Genomic DNA, 22,469 nt, shown 5'->3' with positions numbered 1-22,469 from the left:
ATACTACGCTCCTTGACAAGGCCTGTCTGTGTCCCATGTATATTGCTCTCTAGAAGTGGCTGAATCCTCAAACTCAGAGCCTTGTCAAGGTAGATCAGGCCCTCACTCATGCTGTCAGGCATCTCTTCTGTGTGCAGGATGTATTGAAAAGCATTGCAGAGATCTGAGCCAAGCAAGTCCTAGTACTCCAAGAAAAAGCCGGGAGTCAAGAAAAAGCTGGGAGTCAAGCCATCCTCACCTGGACAGCTACCACGGTGGAGTGCTCTAAGAGCAGTGTGTAGCTCCTCAAGCTGAAGAGGCAACTCAAGCCTCTGGCGCATCTCCTCAGTCACAAGACAAGGCATCTGTGCCCACACGTGCTCTGTGCATGCATCCTGACGCTCTGACTGAGGCTCTGTAGACAGTAAATCACGGTAGAAGTCAGTAGCAACTGCACGCATGTCCTCTGGCTCTGAAGCAACTGACCTGTCGGGCCTCCTCAACTGACTGACCTTGGCATGCGTATGCCAAGGTCCCACTGCCTCAAAGAAAGCGCCTGTCACTCTGTCACCCACTTGGGTCCACTGAGATGCTTGTCGATGGAAAGAAAACTCATGGCGCCTCTCGTTTGTGCTGACGAGCTCCTGGCGATCCTGTTGTAACTGCTCCTCCAACCAAGGGCTGTCTGGATGCTGCTCCTGCATCCTCTGTAAGGAAGAAATGCCTCGTCGGGGACGCTGCTCCTCCTCTCCCGCTATAACTATCTCGGGGAAGTGCTCTGAGGGCCGCATGGCTCTCCTCTAGCGGGAGAGGCAGCTCAAGCCTCTAGCGCATCTCCTTAGTCACAAGACAAGGCATCTATGCCCAAACCTGCTCTCTTCATCCATCCAAATGCTCTGACTGAGGCTCTACTGATAGTAGGTCACGGTAAAAGTCAGTAGCAACTGCACACATATCCTCTGGCTCTGAAGCAACTGACCCGTCAGGTCTTCTCAACTGGCTGACATTGGTGTGCGCATGACGAGGTCCCACTACCTCAAAGAAAGACCCTGACACCTTTCACCCACCTCAATCTACTGAGATGCCTGTCGATGGAAAGCAAACTCATGACGCCTCTTCTCTATGCTGCCAAGCTCCTGGCGAGTCTATTGCAACTGCTCCTTTAACCAAGGATTGTTTGGATGCTGCTCCTGCATCCTTTGCAAGGAAGCAACGCCCCGTTGGAGACGCTGCTCCTCCCTCACTACAGCCAGGTGGGCTTTAGACTCCTGGAGAAAGAAACGACTAAGCTGAGAAAGTCTAGAGGCCACTCTGTCAGCAAGAGAGTTCTGCGTGTCCAAGCCCTCTGTCCAAAGACCCACCACTTGCTCTCTGAGCTCTGAGTCCAACAAAATCCTCTCAGGGATGCGTAGCATCTTGCTCCCCCTCCTCTGTCTATCTATCACCGTGAGGATCACTAGTGCATGGTCCAAATAGGATGTCCCAGCCAAGATACAAACTGACCCACCCAAGTCACAAATGGTCACTAGCGTAGAAGCGATCTATCTGAGATAGATTCACTCCTCCCACTCTGCGATCTGAGCGAGAGAAGGCCAAACTGTCTGGGGGCCTCAGAAAGCCAAAATATTGCCAAACATGTGAAACCCTCAAAGTCATACATAGCCTCTCCCAAGCTGCCAACTCAGCTCTGTGCACAGTAGCATGGCTACCTTTAATCGTGTCAGAGGGATCCTCCAACATGTTGAAGTCACCCCCAATGCACCATTGCTCTGCATGCGGCAGAGACTCTACAATATGAGACCAAAACTCTGCACGTGTACTCGCCACATTGGGCGCACAGATGTTCAGGAAGCCCAAGAGGCAACCCTGAACCTGCATAGTAATCCACTAAGCCTTGCCATGCACAATAATACCTTTGCCCACAATGGCATGCTGCCAAGAGTCCGCAATAGTCATATATACCCCTCCTTAGATACCACCAGGTCCAAATGCAGCTGACGAAAATGTCTCAAACCGCTCACGCAAAAGCTGATCACATCGTCTAATGAGGCTCTCACAAAGATGGTGCTTCTGCAACATAAGAAGGTCAATCTCTGTCCACAAGGTAGTGTTGAAGCTCCTGACGGAATCGACCCCGCTGGCGTTGAAACTGGGGTCCACCTAATCCATGTACGTTCCATGAGACAGTCCTCATGGGGAACGAGAGAAAACTGATGCTGCAGCAACAGCTAACCGTGCTATCTTCGAGGTTGTCTTGGATGGGGAGTAATCCGCATCCGAGCGTCCCCAAGATAGGCGTGACTGTAAAGACTGTCTAGCCCAGGCCCAAGAAGAGCGTGTTGTGCACAAGGCAACCTCCTTTGTCCAAGAGTCCTCATGTATGTATACATAGCGTGCTGAGCTTTACGTGTCAGCAAAGAAGTGTACCACAATGTGTCTACATCCTACCGAGTCTGGAGGTGTCACTGAGAACTTGGCAAGCGGCCACAAAGTATGTACAAGGTTTGTAACCCCCAGGTCTCCCATGTGGTGAGAGAACTCAAGGGCCTGTGTATGCAACCACTCCAGCACTAAGTCCAAAGTCCACTTAGACTGGTCACTACCACAAAAGGAAAAGAGAAGCCAACCGTTGAGTCCAAGGCCTCTATCCCTCTAGCTGCAAGGAACAATACATGAACTCTGAAACAAGCTGCCTCACAGTCTGGTGAAGGGTCGCCGAGAAACCGCGTGAAGTCGTAGGCAAAGAAATCCCATCTGCAACGAATGTCGAAACTCATCAATCCACGAGGAACTGTTGCAAACCATCTCTACTAGAGAGGGCTACATCAAAAGCTTGGGGAGACTCTCCGAGTGAGTAAACAAATATGTACAATGAGTTTAAATCACAAAATGGGAGGAGAAAAGAGCCACACAGGTGGCCAGTATGCCATCTAAGCGCACCTTGGACCACGGTGAAGAAAGGCCCTGGGCGCCAGAGTCGCAGGAAAGCCTCTTTGCACTTCCTCATGCGGTTGGAGCTGTCGTGAAGTCTCTCGAACTGACCCCGGAGAGTATGAATCAGCTCCAACCAAAAGTCACGAACAGTCTCCGCCGGTGGGACAGGGCGAGCCTCGAAGATCCGGAAGCAACGGCCCGCCAAATGAACCATAGTGTCAGGCCACAAACGAGCTCCGAACACACCTCTCTCTCTCACTGCACCACTCCTGGGAGATAAGCTCTGTGGTAGGCTCAAGTGTAGGTCGACCCCCTTGGATCACTATCATCCTGCTGGTGGAGGCTAACTCAAAATGGAGTGCAAGACCCGTGAGGGTGGACCAGGCTGCAACACCCGAAGTGTACTGTTGCGTTGTAGAAAGAGCTGGCATTAGTTGAAGAATCCGAAGCCAAACCTGCTGTGCCATGGGGCAGTCCCACAGAGAGTGACGCTAACTCTCCAAAGGATGGTCACAGGTTGCACAGGCTGCCAAAAAGTCAGTATGTACTAGCCAGCGCCTCACTACTGTAGCTCTGTGTGCAACTAGCCACTAGAACAAAGTGACTCGCCTCGGTTGTCTGGAGTCCCACAACCGCTCCCAAAAACCTGCCAAGAACTCAGCTATGAGACCCTCCTCCTGCCAATGAAGTGCTGCAGCAGGACAAGCCTCTCTCTGTGCTACCAGTATGTGGGCGCCCCAATCGAAGTGGATTGAAAGAAGGGGATCTCAGGGTGATCGGTTGAAGAGAAGGGGTCTCTCCAGAACCACTCTCCAGGGTCCCATTGCACTTGTGCTGGTGTAACAGACTTGGGCACCCCAAGTCGAGAATCTGACACGACACACGCGAGAACCACTTAAAATACTTCACAACATTAAAATTCAAGTCGACACGGCCCGGCGTAGTTCTGTGCCCAGAGGATTTGGCCCCAAAAGCTGGCGTCCCTTTCGGTATGTATTTTTATATTAATGCTTGAGCAAGGTTACAACAGCCGCGGGCCTCTGCTCTCACATTGTGCGTCCAGATGCTTTGAGAGTGAGGGGCCTTGGGTTCTTTTTAAAGGCCCTTGGCCTCAAAAGTAGTTACATGAAAAAGCTTCTAACTCAAAAGCAAATTGTCCCAAAAGCAACTGGTCCCAAAAACTGCCAAAAGCAGTCAGTGCAATTTGTAAAAATCCATAAGGTCTGCTACGTCAGCTGTCAGCGCAATTTGTAAAAATCCATACGGTCTGCCACGTCAGCAGTCAACGCAAATTCCAGCGTTCCATACGGTCTGCCATGTAAGCAATCAACGCAAAGTCTGGGATTCCGTACAGCCTGTCGTCATGCCACGTCATCTGTTTGTGACAGCCAAAGGGCAGCTCTCCTAAGCCGAAAGCCGCTAGTGGCCTGATTCAAGGTTTGTTGGGTCAGGATCTATGACACGAGTCCTCCCACAGATGCCCATTACTTGTATCCTCCGAAAACAACACTTTGCAACCTGTGGAGCCTCTACTAAGACTCTGTGTAGACGACCCTGTCCTTGGATCTCAAAGAACATGGGGGTACGGACTTTGAGCAAGCACAAACTACAATGAGGACCTCCCGTCGCGTGAAGGCCCCCATCCATTTTGGAGCTGCTGTCTGTAGAGGGGTGAGCCAATCAGCGGGTAAGGCTTCTATAATGTCCTGGCACATGCTCTGCACCCCTCTCATGCCTCGTAGTTGGATGCTTTGTGCCTCCTCGAGAAAACCTAAAAAGCTGAAGCCAGTCTCGCCGAGAGTGCGGACGGGGCCCTCTGCCATGGACCCCAAGAAACATGAGGCCTACTACCAACAAGGTGGCCTCTCTGAGTGCTAACCATGGGGTTCCCAACAAGGGGTTGTCTCAAGCGCTCCTCCGTGCAAGTGGGCTAGTGCTACTCTAGGCCAGTGGCCACTCCTCAGGTGCTCCCAAGACCAAAGCTGGTTCGCAGCAAACCAATCCTCTGACCTCTTGTTCAAACCAACTCTTTGCATCTCTGTAAAGATCCACCTGATGGAAGGGCTCCAAGGACCTTCTGCATGAAGCCGGTGAAGCAACAGCTCCTGCCAGGGCTCCTCCCTTGGAAGCAGTCCTCTGACAACAAACTTCCCAAGAAGGGTTCTGCTCTGCTGTGCTGGGTCTATGATCCCCAGCTCCCCTCTGAGAACATGGTAAGGTGATGATCTGCCAGGCTACTTCGGCCCCGGTTGACTCGGTGTCGCGTCTTGACCAAAGAAAGTTCCTGATCAACCTCTCTAGCTGGCTGATACAAGAGCTCGAGAAGATTCAGCAAGACATGATGTACCACATAGTAGCCAACAACACCTGGTTGGCCACTAAAACTCTGCTTGCCAAAGAGAGCTATCACGAGCTCAAATGCAGCTCCAATGCAACAACTTCCTCCTAATGGACAGGAGGAGGGGAGCAGTCTACTGCTCAGGGGACAAGTCCAGGCCAACCTAAGTAATGAATTGCAGTCCCTGGGGGAATCCATCTAAAACCCTCACCTAGCGACCAATCAGGTGTAGAAGCGCTGCCACCCCAGAAAGCGATTGTCTTCCTCCAATTGATCAGTGCTCGTGATGCACAACAAAACACCTCAAGAGCCTGCTCACACCTGTGCAGATTGGCCTCGTGGCTCTCCAAATACAAGGCTGAGTTGTCGGCAAACTCAGCGTCAAGTAGCTCATCTGCCCTAATAGGGAGCTCGAGACCATGCAAGCCAACCTGCTGAGAAGTCAAAAGTCTGCTCATTGCCTCAACATAGAACAAAAAGAGGAAGGGGGCTAGACGACAACCCTATCTGACCGAACGTGGGGCCCCGCCCCTGTCTGGTGTGTGCATGGCAGGGCCCCACTGTCTCAAAAAACTCCCTAGTAACACTGTCACCCTCCTGGGTCCACTGAGATGCCTGCTGATGAAAGGCAAACTGATGACTCCGCTCCTCAATGCTAGCCAAATCCTGTCCAGCTTGATGCATCTGCACCTCCAACCAAAGACTGTTTGGATGCTGCTCTTGCATCCTCTGCAAGGAAACAATGCCCCGTCGGAGACGCTTCTCGTCCTCCAGGCCCAAGGCAGCTGACCAAAATGTCTCATAGCAACCACACAAAATCTGACCACATCGTCTAAGCTCTTGTAGCATAAGAATATCAATCTCACCACCCACAAGGCATCGTTGAAGCTCCTAACGCAACTGTCCCCTCTGACGTTGAAACTGGGGCCCACCGAATCCGTGCACATTCCATGAGACAATCTTCATGGAGTCGGTGAGAAAAAACCAATGCTGCAACAAGAACCAACCTCGCTGTCTTTGAGGCCGAGCTTGGATGGGGAGTAATCCACATCCGAGCGACTTCTAGATAAACGCATCTGAAGTGACTGTCCCACCCAATCCCAAGCCGAGCGTGTAGTCCGGAGGGCTACATCCTCTGTCCAAGAATCCTCATGTACAAATACATAGCACGGGGGGTTCTAAGTGTCAGCAAACAAGTGCACCACAATGTGCCTGGAACCTGCTGCATCCGACGGCGTCACACTCAACTTGGCTAGAGGCCAAAGTGTCTGTACCAGATTTGTCACCCCCAAGTCCCTTGTGTGGTGTGAGAACTTGATAGCTTGGACCTGGAGCCAGTCAAGGACTGCGTGCAAGGTCCACTCTGTATGATCGCTACCGCACAGCGGAAAGGAGAAACCTACCGCTATATCCAAAGCCTCAGTGTCTCGTTGACTCATAGAAAAAGTACTACCAAGAGGTCGTCTCGCCGACTATTTGTGTCCAGTCCTCTACGTCTGTGGAGGAGTGTGGGATGGGTCGGCTGACGAGGCTGAGGGCCCCACCGGGAGAGAGAGAGGAGTGGAAGGTGGGGGTGGGGGTGGAGGTGGGGGAGGAGGAGGAGGTGGACCGGAGGAGTTTCAAGGTGGAGGGGGGGGAGGTGGTGGAGTTGAGGTGGAGGATGGCTCCTCTTTGGGCTCCTGCTGGAGGGGGTCAAAAGGGTCCCTGTCGGAACCCAATGTTGCTGAGCTGCAGGAGGTCGGTCACAGGGGGGGCAATAGGGCGAGCCAATCCCTGTCGATGGCGGTTGGGCACCTGATGCTAGCCATCAGCTGGCTGATCGCTGGCCTTTGTCAAGGTAACAGCCTGTGTGTCCTGGGTACTTGTCTGCTAAGCATGTTTAGCCTTTGGAGGCTGCGCATGGATTGTGGGTCGAGATCTCCAGCGAGGACAAGCCTTCGCGAAGTAGCCCATGTGCGTGCAAATGAAACACTGGTTTGGGAGTCCCGAATACTCCACCCTCTAGTGTAACCATCCCTCACTCACCCTAGGTAGAAGGATCACCTTCGGGAGAGTAGGAGTGTCCCGAATCAGAACATGTACTGAGGGCACACCGGAAGCCTTGGCTGCAACTGAAGCTGCCGTGCGTAGGGTCTCCAAGACTGTCTCAATCTCGGAATCAATCCTGGAAAGAAGCGGTAGGTATTCCCTTCTCAGGCCATGGAAGCAGACCGAAATAGGCAAGTCTGCCTCCTTTTTAAGAACATCCGATGTGGGGTCGAACCCGTGGTGCCATTGTCGGAAATGAGCTCTGACCGCTCGGATGGCCAACGGGCTCATCGAGATGACCTTGGCTGCCATCTCGGGAGCCTCGAAACTCTATCTGATAGTATCCCCGCCCGAGAAGTTGAATGTCTATGATCTTCCCCACCTATGCTAGAAGGTGGGCCTGCAGAAGGTCGCGTATCTCTCCTCGACTGGGAACGGCTGCCAATAATCTTGCAAATGACAAAGATGGCTTGAAAGCGCTCCACCTCTGCTGCGAGGCTCGCTTGCTTTGCTGGCAACAGAGCAAGTCTGATGGTAGGCTCGGCGGGTTGGACAAGGGGGCTTCATCTGAGTCCCGATGTGGCGGAGCACGTGTTTCCATCTGTGTCTCCTACTGCTGATGAATGAAGTGTCGACGTCTCTATCTGCTCCAGAAGACCTCCCTCAGAAGGAGCAGCCATACCAGGGTAGGGGAGCCGGCATGGCAAGAGCGGAGGGGAAATGGGAAGGGGATGAAGGGGGGAAGGTGACGAACGGGAAGGGGAAGGGGCGTGTAGGCTAGTGGGTTGATTGGGGGGGAGGCAGCGGGAGTGGCAGGCTGTGGGGCAGCGGGCAAGGCGAAAGGGGAGGCGGGGGGTCAGTGCGAGCAAGGAGGAAGGGGGGGGGAGGGATGGGGCGATGGTGGCGAGGGGGTGATGCTGCAGGCAGGCGAGCGGGAGGAGATGCGCAGGGATGGGCAGCAGAGCAGCGAGCATCCTCTGCTCAAGTATGTTTTTGTCCTTTCCGAGCACTTCAATAATGGGCATACTAATTATGCAAAATTATGAACATTAGGCATGATGTTTTTATAAGGGTGGTGTTTCCTAGAGGAAGTCTCAAACTGGAATTGACCACATTCAGTTTTTCTTACTGTAATGGATCATGATGGCCATCTACATTCTTATGACATCTAATGACCACCTATCATACGAAGTATGTCTACATCCCCGTTAAACCATTAGCTCGGGAATTGTGGTTGGTCTTTGTCATGCCACGCACGTGCCGCCACTCATATTCCAAAACCTCATCCTACATGATTGTGCTCTATGTGAGGTTCATTTCATGTAGGACGTGCTGTAAACATCCTTGCATGATGTAAACCTCATCAAATTCCTGCTTTTTATGCTGGGTGAGGGTCTTCATCTCTCTATGGGCCTGCCTCTGTGATCTCCTCCAGTGCAAGCTGAGTGCAGAGTCGGCAATAGAGAGCTCTGCACTCATGGTCACACCATCTGTTTTGAAACAGCTTGAGATGGCACTATGGGGCAAAGTTTACTGCTGAGTAGACTTCTCTAGAGGTACTGAGGAATTCAACTGGTAGATGCGCGCATATACATGGTGAGTGTAAATGTCGGAGAGTTTCACGAGTGAAATGTATGGTGGTGTGAGGTGTGCCTGCGGGTGGCATGTGTGTAGGTGGTGTGCTATTAAAAAGGGTGATAGGTATGTGTGGTTCACACCAATGAGTAGTGAGAATTGTGAGAGAGGTGATCAGATTTATAGCCTCTCTAGATCCAAGGATGTAATCCATTGTACTACCTTCCTTAGAAACTTATGGTGGGATGCATGCCAATCTTCCTGAGTTGGGCCACTAAGCCATCTCGTTGTAAATAGTGAGACGGTGCTGTGACCCTAAGTGAAGTAGGTGGCGGCCATTTGCAGTAGGTGGCGTTGTATCTGCTGAGGTTCTCTCTACTCCTGCATCACCCAAAGGGTGTGATATTTTGGACTCGTTGAAGGCATAGGTCTCACATTGTGTGCTGCCATGAGGAAGACCTCTTCGAGGCTAGAGTACTCCATGATCCCCTCTGCTAGGCATGTGTATGGTATGTCTATGTCTGCCTCCTCGTTCCCACCTCTGCTCTAGAGCTTCCCTCCTATCTGTCTCCTCTTGATGTCGCAAGTTTTGACCGTATTGAGGCAAAATAGCTAATGGCAACAGATATGAAGTACTTCGGGCATGTGTATGGGGATTGTATGTCTCCCTTCTCCTCTTCCTCCTCTGGAGCTTCCGTTCTGTGTGTCTCCTCTCCATGTCGCAAATTTCTACCTGGATGAGGCGAAGTAGCATATGACAACATATACGAAGTGCTCCTCTTGTAACTGTAGTCTCATCGACATGAAGCAGGCATTTTGGTCTTGCACCTCGATTTATATGATCCCTTGCAGCTCTTGTTTGCATAGAACTGCCACTCCTTTGGAGCCTTTGAAGTATAGTGTCGCACTTCTTGTGTAGTGACTCCCACTAGTATTCCTGCACTCTCGACAGGCCCCTCTTTGGGCTGTTTTGTGTCTTTGTGAGTAGTACTATGTCTCTACCCTCCATCACCTCCTCCAGTCTCTGAGGGTGCATCCAGACTCCAAAGTGACCTGTTACTAATCCATATAGCCATGTATAGCTTTGTGTGTGGTGTACCATAGGCTCTCTTTCCCTCTTTATGAGCGTGTAAGACTCTCAGCATGCATGATCGTTGGTGCTCTATTTGCATGTGTCAGGTCATCATCAAGGAACATGGTCTCATTGTGTAGGGTGCATAGTATCACCCTCTTCCTTATGACAGTGGTCCTTTCTTTGTTACAAGTGTATTGCAGGATGAGAGTCCTCTTTGTTGTCATGGCTCTCCAAGCTTCACTAAAGGGGGTGGGGTCCTCCTCATTGTAGCCAGGCTTTTGCATATAGCCGTCCCATTAGGTGTGGAATCAGCTTGCTTGGGAACACTGGTGTGGGAATGTTGAGGCAACAGGCATGCCTCATCTTTTCCTCCTATAAACTGGTGAGTTGTTTGTAACTTCTCTTTTTGTGTCCTCTCTTACCTCTATGCGGAGGTTTTTCATGACAACCTCCAGCGCCCTCTCTCTCTCTCTCTTGGCCTTGATCTTCTCTTCTAGGCTCTTGGTGATTGCTTTAATCAATTCCTCTTTGATGGCACGGCTGTCTACCTCTGTGACCATCTTATCTCAGAGGATGCTGTTCCACTTTGAGGAGGTCGATTTCCTCTCGCATAATTACTCTGTCCTTCCATTCCTCAGCTTTGGATTCCAGTTTGTGATCTTGTTGATTATGCACGGTTGAACATATTCATCTTACCATGAACTGTTTCTTATCTACGCTGTGAAGAGCCATGTTGAAAGTGTGCTTCGCTTGGCTTGTGGATGCATGCGTGTTGTGGGGGGGTGGGCTGCATGATTCATTGCACTGACAAAAGACCAAGGTAGGCCAGATTCAAATGGATATTAGGTAGGCGTCTCTCCACTCGCTTGAAGCATCCGGCCGAGCGCAAGGGTTTATGGTTGCCTGTAACTGGGCTTGCGTGTGCATATGTGTATGTATGCACAGATGGACGCATGTATCTGTGCACGCAAGGTGTCCATATATGTATGGGTATGTGTATGTATACTTGTCGTGGGTGTCTACCAAACGCAGCCACGTTGTCTCATTTTCGTTGCATGAACAGCATGAGTGCAAGTGCAAGCGTGTATATTCTGACTGTTTTGAGGTGCCTGTGTTCCAAATGCTGGATCTGACATGCCTTGAAGTAAGACCAATCCTCCAATTAAAAAACCCCCCCCCCCCCCCCCCCCCCCCCCCCCCCCCCCCCCCCCCCCAACAACCCAACCCCCAAAAAAAAAGAAAAAAAAAGGAAAGAAAAGAAAAGATTTGTCACACATTTGGGCGTAATATTATCATCTCACTTTATTTCTCTCTCTTTGTAACTTGCTACACACCTGGTCTTCCTTAATGTGTCACTCTCAAGTTTTTTTATGTATATACTTATGTGGAGATGCAAAACTCATGGAATTTTGAGTGTATGCACAGTTGTTGGGTGAAAGAATTTGCAAAATAGAGAACGCATGGTGAAGGTCTTGACATTTTCGTTGGTTAAGTATACAACGAGTGGCTCTGTACGCGTCTTTTTATCTTCATAGATATTTTGCTTGGTGAAGGGTCTGAACCTTTTGGTTGGTTATGTATGCAACAAGTGGCTTTATACACATCTTCATATCTTCATTGATGTGTAAGCTGCATGAGGATGCACTTCCTTTTGCCAAAGTGTAAATGAAAATGGTAATGATGCACAGCTTGTCCTTACTGCTTCCAAGTTGCTACCATATAGGAAACATAAGGTTGCGTTCTTCCAGATAAAGGTTCATGCCATGCAATGTACAACAGACAACATGCTTGATACTTATGCGATGATGCTATATGCATAGTGATCAAGTATTTTATGATGGAGAGAATGAAAGCTTTGAGTGGTTTACTATACCACTATCCACAACATTACATGTCTTTGGAGATGATACTTGCTATCAAAAACTCAAGTGTAGGGCTTTCTCACAAAAGAGAATGCCTCGTGTGTATGGAATTATGTTTTGGCTTCATGTTTATATTTCTTTCATACTCCCGTCTACTCTCACTCTCTCCTGAGCAACAGTCATAATGCCTTGTGTACATTTGGGAAAAGAAAACGTGGACTGCTTTTGAAAGACGAAAGTTTGCTAATGGTGTTGTTTATAGAGTGAATTGCTTTAAGCTTTTTTACAGGTATCCCGTGACTGGTTCAACCCTGAAGAGGTGATGACCAAACGCAGTATGATACAAAGACTGATAAGAAAGATGCAAGAAGAAGAACTTCAAAGAAAAGTTTCCATCAAACATGTAGATTTACCATGTGAAGAACTGACAAATGGTTCTATGCCCATGCAAGATGCCTCAGTGGCATTAAATGTTAATGTATCTCCAAACAACGTTATTGAAAGTTTGGATAAGTCTTATCAAAAGGCACACAGCCCTCCTCGATATGCCATGTTGCCTGACCGTTCTAACCACCAGAAGAAGGCTGTTTCAGTTCTAGATAATTCCTTCAAGCAGGCTCCTGCTCTTTCAAGTAGCAGCTACTCCAAGAACCTTCCTGCCCCACACCTGCAATCAGATGCAGGTAGCCAAATTTTGAGTAACAACAGTGTGAGGGGACTTTCAAGCGGTTCGACTATGGAGGTCGTACACCCAATACAGATTTGTGCAGACCCAGGTGGAGGAGAAGTAATTGACATTTGTGAGGACCTTTGTAGCGCGGATAATGTGTCGTGCTCTCTACAGTGGGTAGTCCTCAATGCAATGTGCGTGACAATCTCACTCAAACAGATTGAATCTCCCTCAAACAGACTGAACAGAAAGGAACAATAGACGTCAACAGAGCTCGCAAAGACACAACAGCAGACCAGAACATATGACTCGACTATCTCAAAGACTCTCTGGCGTGGCAGCACACTCAGCTCCAGCCCAGGACTCACAGGTACAATGGGGGTGTCGAGGCTCAGATGTGCCGGGATGGTGAAGAGTGCTATGTGTCAAGACCCACTCTAGACGACTACGTACAAGATAATCCTACCAAACGCTACTACTCATATATATATCACCATAAAGAGCCACCAACGGCTCATAAATGTCAGCCATGTGGTGACCTGGCCACGAGGTCCACTAGACCACCGTCGGTAGGTACCCTGCCACGTGTCACTCCCGAGACCAGAGGGTCCGTCCAGTGTGAACTAGACCAAGTGTAACCAACTGTCCAACTGTCTGTCCTGTGAAGTGACACTGTAGCCTTGCTACAACCTTATGTCAAGTGAGGCCACAAATGATGTGCACAAGGAGCATTGCTCGGTGTGTTCTCCACCTAATGCCCTGCAGTCAAGAACTACTGGATTGGGTAAAGGTCATGCTTCTGACATCAAACCAGAGTCACACTTTCGTCTACACCATCTGTACATTTCTTCAGATGAAGAGACGGGCTTTGTGAAGGTACAAAAGATAGTCGAGGCTTTAAAGATGCACAGCATTGTGAGGCTTCAAAATAGGCAGATAGCTGCATTAAGCTCAAAATCTGCAAGTACAGGAAATGCCACTGAAGGCATGAAGGATCAGCAACCACACATACGATGGAGACTCCAGAGAAAATCCCAAATGTTTTTACCTTAGGTGGATGATGTGGAACCGATTCAATGAGGTCCATTTCACATGGATTTACTGTGTTCTTCGGTCCTAGATCATGAAAGTGTGCATACAATCAGTATAAGCCATCACACTAGTTGTACCTGGGCAATATGAAAAGTAGTCACTTACAGAACTTGAAATGCCTCCAGCTTTCAATGGAGCAGCATGCGGACTCCCAATTGGAGATGATGAGGCAGGACGGTCGAGCATGAGCATGTCATCTTTAGTTTCCAGGCTGCAATGCCAAAGGAACTGTAGAATCCTTGTACACCAACGATATTGGTGTTGGCAGACATTTGAAAAACTTGAAATTATGCTTCTATATAAGTCTATTGATCGGAAGAAACCAGGGTCTCTTAGCACCTATACAAATAATGTAGAAATTTTTGTGCTAATCGGGACTTTGGTGGAAATTTTTTTGGGCCAAGACTTAAAAATAAAATTAAAAAGGATGAGCCACATCCTTTTTAAACCAGCAAAGGGGTGTGCACTTTTCAGTTGTAGCCATATCCTCAACCCCGTCAAGGCCTAGCATTTGACCAAAAATTCAGAATCAATCTTAGTTAGAAACTATGTGAGACTCGAGGCATTGGTTTTTACACACTGCCTTCCTGCACATCCCTTTGTACCCTTTATGCTTCGTGGTTGATGAAGTTACTCTAAACACAAACAAAAACCACACGATTCAATGCAAGGATCTTGCTACTTCAAGAGCCAATGGCATCATCTTATGAGTATGCCCACAATAAAAAGGACAATTTTAATTCTTGCAAGGTGTCCAGCAAAGTGCTAAACAGATCACCTTCACAAGGGGGCTTGCATAGAAATCTACCACATTCCCTCTCTAGGTACTCAAGGAGGTGCTACATCCTTCTCTTGGTATCTAGATTGAGTAATGCTAGGTACATAGGTATTCAAAAGTTGAACATAGCATTGCATTTCCAAGGGATGTAACCAAAGATTGAGGGAGAGGTTGAGCTCACATCTATTGGATGGTTACTCCCTGGAGACTTTTGGTGTAATAGTAGGAATATATAGTTTCTACACTTTAGGTTAGGGTTAATCTCCATGCTCTTAGGATTGAGATTTTAGTCGATGGTGGAGGGCACTACACTATGATGACTGTAGAACCTTCTTTTGGTGTATTTGTCGAGAATTAGGAGTTGTCTTGACCTAGGAGACCACCATTGCATGCCTTTATGGTGTCTCTTGAACTCATTCTCCACTTTAGATTAGGATTGGGTTAAGCATTAGGAAGAAACTACTAGTAAAACGCTAGCAGTTGAGATTCCTCCCGCTAGTACGAGTAGAAGCAAGATTGAGGCTAGGGGTAGCATTGTGTTCATTAGGATTCTAGAAAATAGTATACTAGGTTAAGATTTATCAATGTTTTTGTACATTTTTAAAGTTTAAAGGAGAATTCCTAGAAATATTGACAATCCTTGTTTTTTGCACACAGAAAGTCCAATATCAATCCAAAGAAACAAGATCTAGCCGAGATAAGTGCACTATAGCCTTTCAAAACATTATGGTGTCAACAAAACATAATTGTGATACATTTAAGATAGCATGGCACCATAGAAAGGCTTGCAATAAACTTTGGACAAGAAGTCTTACGTTACAAGGAAAAATAACTTGAACTTTTGTCAAAATTTACAACTAGATACTTCGATGTAACTCTAATAGTGTGTATACTTTGCATAACAACCTCCATAAAATGAACTTAATGTTATTTGCGAGTCACCACCACAAAAGAAGCAAAGGTGCATGAAAAACATGCAGTTTGATGTATACATTCAGGGAAACAATAAGAAATACTTAGGTATAACTGACATCATCAAGCATGAGCTCACAAAGGACATATCCTCCAAAGAAATGTAATTTAACATGCAAAATTTAATCTGTTTGGGGAGACTTTTGAACTAGCTTACCTTAAGACTTTCGAATTAGCTTACATTGTAGTTGTCAGCTCTAAATTTCCAATACTCTATGATCGTTAGTGATGTCAAGCGTCGTTTACGTGATTGCATTTAATGTTCTCTTTTCAAGATGGGAAAGTTTATACTATTTAACCTCCTTGAAGCATGCATGGAAATTGAGGATGAAATGCACAAGGTTCAATGCTATCTATTAATTGATTTGCAAAACAAGATACTCAAACATCATAGAAACAATAGCTTGTTTGAGGCTTTGTCTTACACGATGTATACTCTCTGTCATTTATTTGTATCCAAAGCCTATCAAACATATTAGAGCTTTGGTTCATACTTTGGATCCTGATGCTTAAAATTTGGTAGAACACTGAATTAAGCTCACTATTTTAAAGTAGAAGAAATGCTAGCTAAGGCATAAAGGACCAATGACCAAACATACGAAGAAAAAAATCCCAAATGTTCTTGCCTTGAGTGGATGATGTGGAGCCGATTCAATGAGGTCCATTTCACATGGCTTTACTATGTTCTTTAGTCCAAGATCATGAAAAAACTTTTGAGGAATGGTGAAAGGTATGCAATAAGATTTGGTGCTAAAGGTGTATTTGTTTGGCAAAGAGTATATCCACAGATAAAAAGATAACTTTGGGGTGTCAAAATCTCCTAAGATGTGAGAGAGTATTTATGGGTGCTATAGTGGTGGTAGAGACAAATTGCTTACCTCTACTTGGAATGAGGAGTTGTTCAATGCCAGGTATTGCTATGGTAAGCTGGATCACTTACATGAAATCTTCACATCATAAATTTCACCACATTGCAAGAGAATAATCCAAATGTTGATATGTAATCTAGGGCCATGTTTGCATCTCTGGATACACCTATATCAAATGCATAGAATCAATAGTTACAAGACTTTAAATACTCCAGCTTTCAATGGCGCAACATGGAGACTCCCAGTTGGAGATAATGGGGTGAGACTGTCAAGGATCCACATGTTTTAGTCTCTAGGCTGCAATGCCAGAATGAACCGTACTCTCATGGGACCATCGGTGAGAGAGTCTATCATGTGTTTCTTCTTTCATGAGCTCCCAAGTTTGTATCAATTGCTATGTGAGTGGTGATTCTCAAAAAGAAGTATGAGTTTCTCTTAGAAAGCATGACGAAAGAGTAATAGATGTAGCTGGCCATTCTCTTTGTGCCTTGTTTTTTTACTAAAAAATGTCCCTAACAACTTTTTGGTATTTTCTTGGTTGGTGCTTGGCTTTAGATTCCCAAGGCTCACAACCAGTTCTTGGGAAGGATGTTTCTCATTTGTATCCTTGTACACCATTCATATCGTTGTCGATAGAAAGTTGGAAAACTGGTAATTATGCTTCATATAAGTCTAGTGATTGGAAGAAACTAGGGTCTCCCAGCACCTTTACAAATAATGTAACCAGCAACATGAATTTATTGAAAAAGGTTCCTCTTTGTATCATAGAATGTTAAGCACTTGACTCTCTTTTTATGATGCATGATTGCACATCAAATGGTTGGTGAATTCTCGAGCTTCAAGCATCACAAAAATCCTATTCCTAGCAACTTTTCAAGTACCTTATTTTGTTGAGGAGCAACTGTGCACACCCTTTGAAGTTTAGTTTTGAGGAAATAAAATGGTTTCCTTTGAAAGTTAAGGTTTTTTTTAGTGTAGTGAATCACCCAATTGTTTTTACTAAGATGTCTCTCAGCATTGGCATGCCTCATGATTCCATAACTTGTTCCCTATCTTTATCTTTATGGGCCACACACTCTCTCTCATCCTCTTACGTAGTTCATTGTGATTTTTTACCTCAATAAAGCTTCCATCTTAGTCCTCACACAAGTTAATACCGTAGGCATTGCTTATGTGCTATGAAAATATGACTTTCTCTGGTGTGTCGGATAGTTACAAAGTGAAAGGCGAAGAAGAATGGATAACTAAGCCTTGCATATGCTCTTAGTCCTTACTAAGATGTCTCTATCAAGATGCTGTATCGTTTCTAAACTAGCAAGAATGTTTGCATTTCTTTTCAATTTCAGGCATATCCTCAACCCCTTCAAGGCCTCACATTTGAGTCTTAGTGAAAATTAACCTAAAATTTTAGAAACGATCTTAGTTATAAGCTACTTGAGGCTATGGCATTGTTTTTTACACTCGCCACCTTCTTGCACATCCCTTGTGTAGTAGAGAAAGTATGTCATGCTCTCTACAGTGCGTGCTCCTCAATGCAAGATGCATGAAACCTCACTCCAATAGAAAGAAGAATCACATAGAAATGGAGCAACAACTCATAGCACAACAGAAAGAACAACGATGAAACAACAACTCACAGCACAACAAGAGACTCAAACTCACTGGAACTCAACAACTCATAGAACCATACAACTTTGGCTGGCAACACCCTCGGCTCCAAGCCCATGACTCACAGGTCCAATAGGGGTGTCGAGGCTCCAATGTGCAAGGAGGGTGCAAGCGCATCGTGTTGGATTCAAGACACATGGCGCTACACCATAGGAAGTAGATAATGATGTGTGTTTGACACTAGAACCAACTCACACATATACAATCATAAAGAGCCACCAACGGCTAGCAAAATATCCCAGAATACAATTACTAAAAGCACGGCATATCTACCACGAAGGTTGCTTTCGGGGCTCGAATTAAGAGGGGGGGGGGGGGGGGGGGGGGGGGGGAGAGAGAGAGAGAGAGAGAGAGAGAGAGAAATGAAATGAAATGTTATATTAACGTCTTCAAAAGGCCAAAGTGACCTATGAGACCAAAAAGTTACAATGCGGTGTATCTGATACAAAGTCAGATTAACAAAATAAATTAATCTAGGATAACAAAATATAAATACTGCGGAAATCTAAACTAAGCTGACAAGTGTGACGGTGAAAGGCGTGAAATGTGTGAACTAAGCAGTACAATGTGTATACAATATGGAAGGGAAGTGGAGATCCATCTTCATCTGCACTCTAGAAGACGAAAAAGGAGGGCTCGAATCCTTTGCTGAAGCCTCCTTTGAAATTGTGTAGCTCTTCTTCTCCATCGGGGTCGTCTAGATCTTCCTAGTTCCAATGCTCGGTCTATGAGAATGCCAGTAGTGCGGGCAGACCTCTCCACTGTTGGCTGCTCCTTTGTCTGTTCTTTTGGGTGTACAATATCTAGTGTAAAGAAATCTGTGATCTGTCTCTGGGGTTGTCTCTCTTTAGCTCTCCTCAGTAAAGTTTCTCTATGCCTGTGTAACTCAAGTAGATATAGCCCAAGACATCTCTGGTCCTCATAACTCATGACCCTAGATAGAGGCCCAAAACCTTCTGTGAATAGACAATGAAAACGGCCTCGTATCTCATAGTGCACTGTGCAATGACATATGTAATGTACCTCTGTCTCTGGCTCTAGATGGCATAAGCGGCATATCCTGCTATCTGTTGGAGTCCCTCTGAATCTGCCAGTCTCAATCTCAAGCTGATGTGAGGACGTGCGTATCTGGCCAATGGCACAACGCAAACCATGAGAAAGATGCATGTCCATATAGCTAGGTCGAATCACAAACCCATCCCCCGTGAGGTGGAGAAGATGTTCTCTGTAGAAAGCCATCTTTGTGCCCAACTCCTGTACGGCTCTATCCATGTCCTCCTCGTGTCCAGCTGGATCAGATCCTGACGAATTAGTCTATTAATCTCTACCCGCGTCAGAGACCTCAAGGGTGCTTGTAGAGAGTATTGAAAAGGAGGCAACCTGTCCATGGTGAAACCATGTGTCTGAAACCATGATGCCATCTGTGCGTACCAGCATGATGTATCCCCATTAAGAGCTAATTGTCTGGAGGACTCTAGAGCCACCCTGGCATATCTGTCTCTCGTAGTATCCCACAGACTGTGTACAAAGGAGACTGATCTAGTAAGCGCCTCAATCTCCATAGGGGGGGCAGCTAATTCCGCTCGAATGATATCATGCGGTACGGAAGCCTTGGCTCTAATTAGCCGAGAGATCATAGATACCAGGGGCTTCTCCATACGCCTCCAACCATCCTGGCCTACAGAAGGTCCCCAAACCTGCACCCCATATAACATAGTAGAGGCAACCAAAGTATCAAAGAGCCATAACTTTGTCCTAGGTTCCTGGAACTGAACCTGCGAACACATCCTCTCCATTCCTCCCAGAGCCGCATCAGCTCTAGTAAGTCTAGTCTCTGTTGCTCTTCTCAAAGAAAATCTCGGCCCAGTAAAGACTACCCCCAGGTAAGTGTATGCATCTGTATACTCCACAATCTCCTGACCATATTTGAAAGTAGGTATTGATCTCCTAACCCATTGCGGCGTGGTGTTAAACACCATAACCTTGGTTTTACCTAGGTTTACACACAATCCGCTATCCTCTGCAAAATTGCGTAGTGCATCCAAATGTCGTTGCATACCTTCTGGTGAGTCAGATATCAGCACAATATCATCAGCATATAGCAACAATGGGATCCACGTCCCTGCCAGTTGGGCGCCCCTGTCACTCTCTCTGTCAATGTAATCAGATACCTCATCAACATACATACCAAATAGAGTAGGAGACAATGGGCAGCCCTGTTTTACTCCAATAGTAGAGTGAACTAAATCAGATGCCCCTTCCGGAGTGCGTACCTGTCCCATCTCTGATCTGTAGAGAGCCATAATCCCCCAAATCACCTCTATGGGCACCCCCATCTCTTGTAGTCTGCGCATCAATCGAGCTCTTGGTACCATGTCAAATGCTTTGCGAAAATCCACAAAGCTGCAATAGATCCATCTCCCATGTGCTCTGCCCTCCTCAATGATGGCCCTGAGTGTCAGAATATGATCAAGAGTGGAGAAACTCCTCCTGAAGCCGGCCTGACCCTTTGCTCGTACCCCCTCGCCCTCTGCCCAATTACTCAAGTGTTGCTCTAGAATAGATGCATACAACCGTGCCAATGTGTGTCCAACCATAATAGTGCGGTAGTTCCCAGGATCTGTAGGGTCACCCGCCTTGAAGATGGGCACAATGTTAGACAACCTCCAAGTCTCAGGTAATCCCTCACACATGGCACGATTGAACAACACTGCGAGAACCTCCATTAGCATATCCCTGGCATGTATAAAGTGCTCCGCTACTAGACCGTCATGATCATATGCCTTCCCGGTCCTCATCCTGTCGATGGCCCTTTGTACCATCTTAGGTGTAAAGAAAGTTCTCGTAGCTGGGCAAGGCTTGGTAGGGTCTGGAAGGGGTTCCTGTCTAGGAACCGTATATAATGATGTCGCATATTGGCCCCACACATCAGGTGAAGTAATCACTGGGGGAGGGGAGTGCTCATGGAAGAGTCGCCATGCCTCTCCTGAGTCCCTACTCAAGAACATCTGATATAAGTCTCGCTCCATCTGAGCTAGGTAAGCTCGCTTCTTCCGTCGCACAAGGCATCGGAAAGCAATCTGAGACTGTCTGTAAGTGATGACTCCTAAAAGAAGATTCCTCTGAAGCTGGGCTCTCATCTCTCTGCATTCCTCATCATACCAACTATTCTGGGGCATGCTCCCAGAATGTCGTCTCTTGCCCGGCTGAGTGTGTGGGTATGCCACTGATGCAGCCCCATGCAGTGTCTCAATCAGTAGAGTGGTGCACTCCTCCACTGAGAGGCCTGTAACATTTGTGCCAGCTGTGCCTTCCAATAGACGGTCCCAAATCTCCTCTGTATAAACAAAATTAGTCTCTGGTGTAAATGTATAGCGGGTGTGGGACCTGCATCCTGATGTCTGGGCTATACTATACTGAAATTTAATAGACAGTGTCAAGAGAGCATGATCTACTGCTATGCCCACTGGCCTGGCTCCCACTGTGAAACCCTGAATGCAGGGGACAAAGCTCGGTTGTGTTATAACATAATCCACTGTACTGGCCCCATGTCTGTGTGGAAAGCATGTGAAACCGGCTGCTCCAGGAAATCGTTGTAAGCCATTAAGTATGGCTAATCCATGTGTAGTCTTCATTTCCATGAGGTATCTCCCATACTCCGTCTCCTCTCTGTCATCTAAGCATCTGTCAAGTCCCAACTCACCCACATCCAACTCTCTAAGCATCTCATCTGAAGTGTCGTAGAAGACTGTCTGCGAGTTGCCCGTTCGGGCATTGAAGTCCCCTAGGAGAATGATATCACCATCCCTAGAAAACTCCCATATGTCATCATCTAGTATAGAGAAAGGCGACTGCCCTCTGGATGCAGCATACACTGATGTACTGGGAGGAAAGTAACATATGGCAATATATAGGAATCGACCTGTGTCAGCTCTCAGTCGCACCCACATATATCTAGCATGATCATCTCTTCGTACAATATGTAGTAATGGTTGTAGTTCCTCTCTGAATAGCACTGCTACTCCTCCTGAACCTCTACTCTCATGTTCAGATCTCGCATTTCTCCTGTGAGCTGTCTCCCATATGTATCCCAACACATGTGGCATCACCTCTCCAGGGGCCTGATGAGTCTCTGAGAAGAATACAATATCCTTGTCTTTGAAACTGTCCTCAAATGCACCCACATCCAACCTCATAGACCCATTACAATTCCAAGTAGCCATCTTCAATGTGGTCCCATAGGTCTCGCACCGTCATGGAGTGCGCCGCTGTAAAATCACCACTCGTCCATCTCTGTAGAAGGCTATCTTTTCCTTCTCCCTTGCCGCTGTAATCTCTGGCATTACCTCTCTCATATGTGCGAGCTGTGAGAGAGTCAGATCATCACCGAGGAAAATACCTGTCTTTTTGAGAGTAGGCCTCTTCCTCAAGAATTCCTTCTTATCTTCCAACGAGGGGAAGCATAGTATGAAAGCTCTCCCCTTTGAAGACTCTCCCGTGCCATCACTTTTCTTACCTACCCTCCATGCCTTTGTGTGCAAAGGCTTCTCCATCCCCATCATTGATGTAAGGCTTGTGACCTCTTTCTCCACATTGTTTATGTCCTTGAGACCGGTCACTCTCACATGC

At 47.1% G+C, this 22,469-nt stretch overlaps 2 protein-coding genes across 2 annotated transcripts in view; one reads left to right on the top strand and one right to left on the bottom strand.

Moving 5' to 3' along the window:
* Positions 1-14,208, top strand: part of LOC147453277 (uncharacterized) — a 48,792-nt gene extending 34,584 nt beyond the window's left edge. The window contains exons 6-7 of the mRNA XM_086518703.1: positions 12,081-12,578; positions 13,140-14,208. Of these exons, the coding sequence (XP_086374829.1) occupies positions 12,081-12,578; positions 13,140-13,514 (873 nt within the window). The 3' untranslated portion in view covers positions 13,515-14,208. The remainder of the gene's footprint in view (positions 1-12,080; positions 12,579-13,139) is intronic.
* Positions 14,209-16,252: 2,044 nt separating this feature from the next.
* LOC147453276 (uncharacterized) lies at positions 16,253-22,063 on the bottom strand. Its single transcript, XM_086519366.1, has 3 exons — positions 21,724-22,063; positions 21,442-21,672; positions 16,253-16,338 (listed from the first exon to the last, which is right to left on the bottom strand). Exons 1-3 carry the CDS (start codon positions 22,061-22,063, stop codon positions 16,253-16,255), a joined length of 657 nt encoding a protein of 218 aa, XP_086375492.1.
* Positions 22,064-22,469: the final 406 nt, after the last annotated feature.

The sequence above is a fragment of the Adiantum capillus-veneris genome, chromosome 8, assembly GCF_014529385.1.
Source record: "Adiantum capillus-veneris isolate H3 chromosome 8, ASM1452938v2, whole genome shotgun sequence".
Lineage (NCBI taxonomy): Eukaryota > Viridiplantae > Streptophyta > Polypodiopsida > Polypodiales > Pteridaceae > Adiantum > Adiantum capillus-veneris.
The sequence above is the reverse complement of the archived record's forward strand: the minus strand, read 5'-3'. Positions and strand labels throughout refer to the sequence as shown.

Bases quoted from the DNA above. Each gene is read 5' to 3' on its own strand.
- LOC147453276 (XM_086519366.1), bottom strand. From the start codon at position 22,063: ATGGCTACTTGGAATTGTAATGGGTCTATGAGGTTGGATGTGGGTGCA. The intron at 21,673-21,723 runs GTACATCAGTGT...TCTCTATACTAG, and splicing joins CATATGTTACTTTCCTCCCA to ATGATGACATATGGGAGTTT. The intron at 16,339-21,441 runs GCTTACAACGAT...CATTTGATATAG, and splicing joins TGGATTAGCCATACTTAATG to GTGTATCCAGAGATGCAAAC.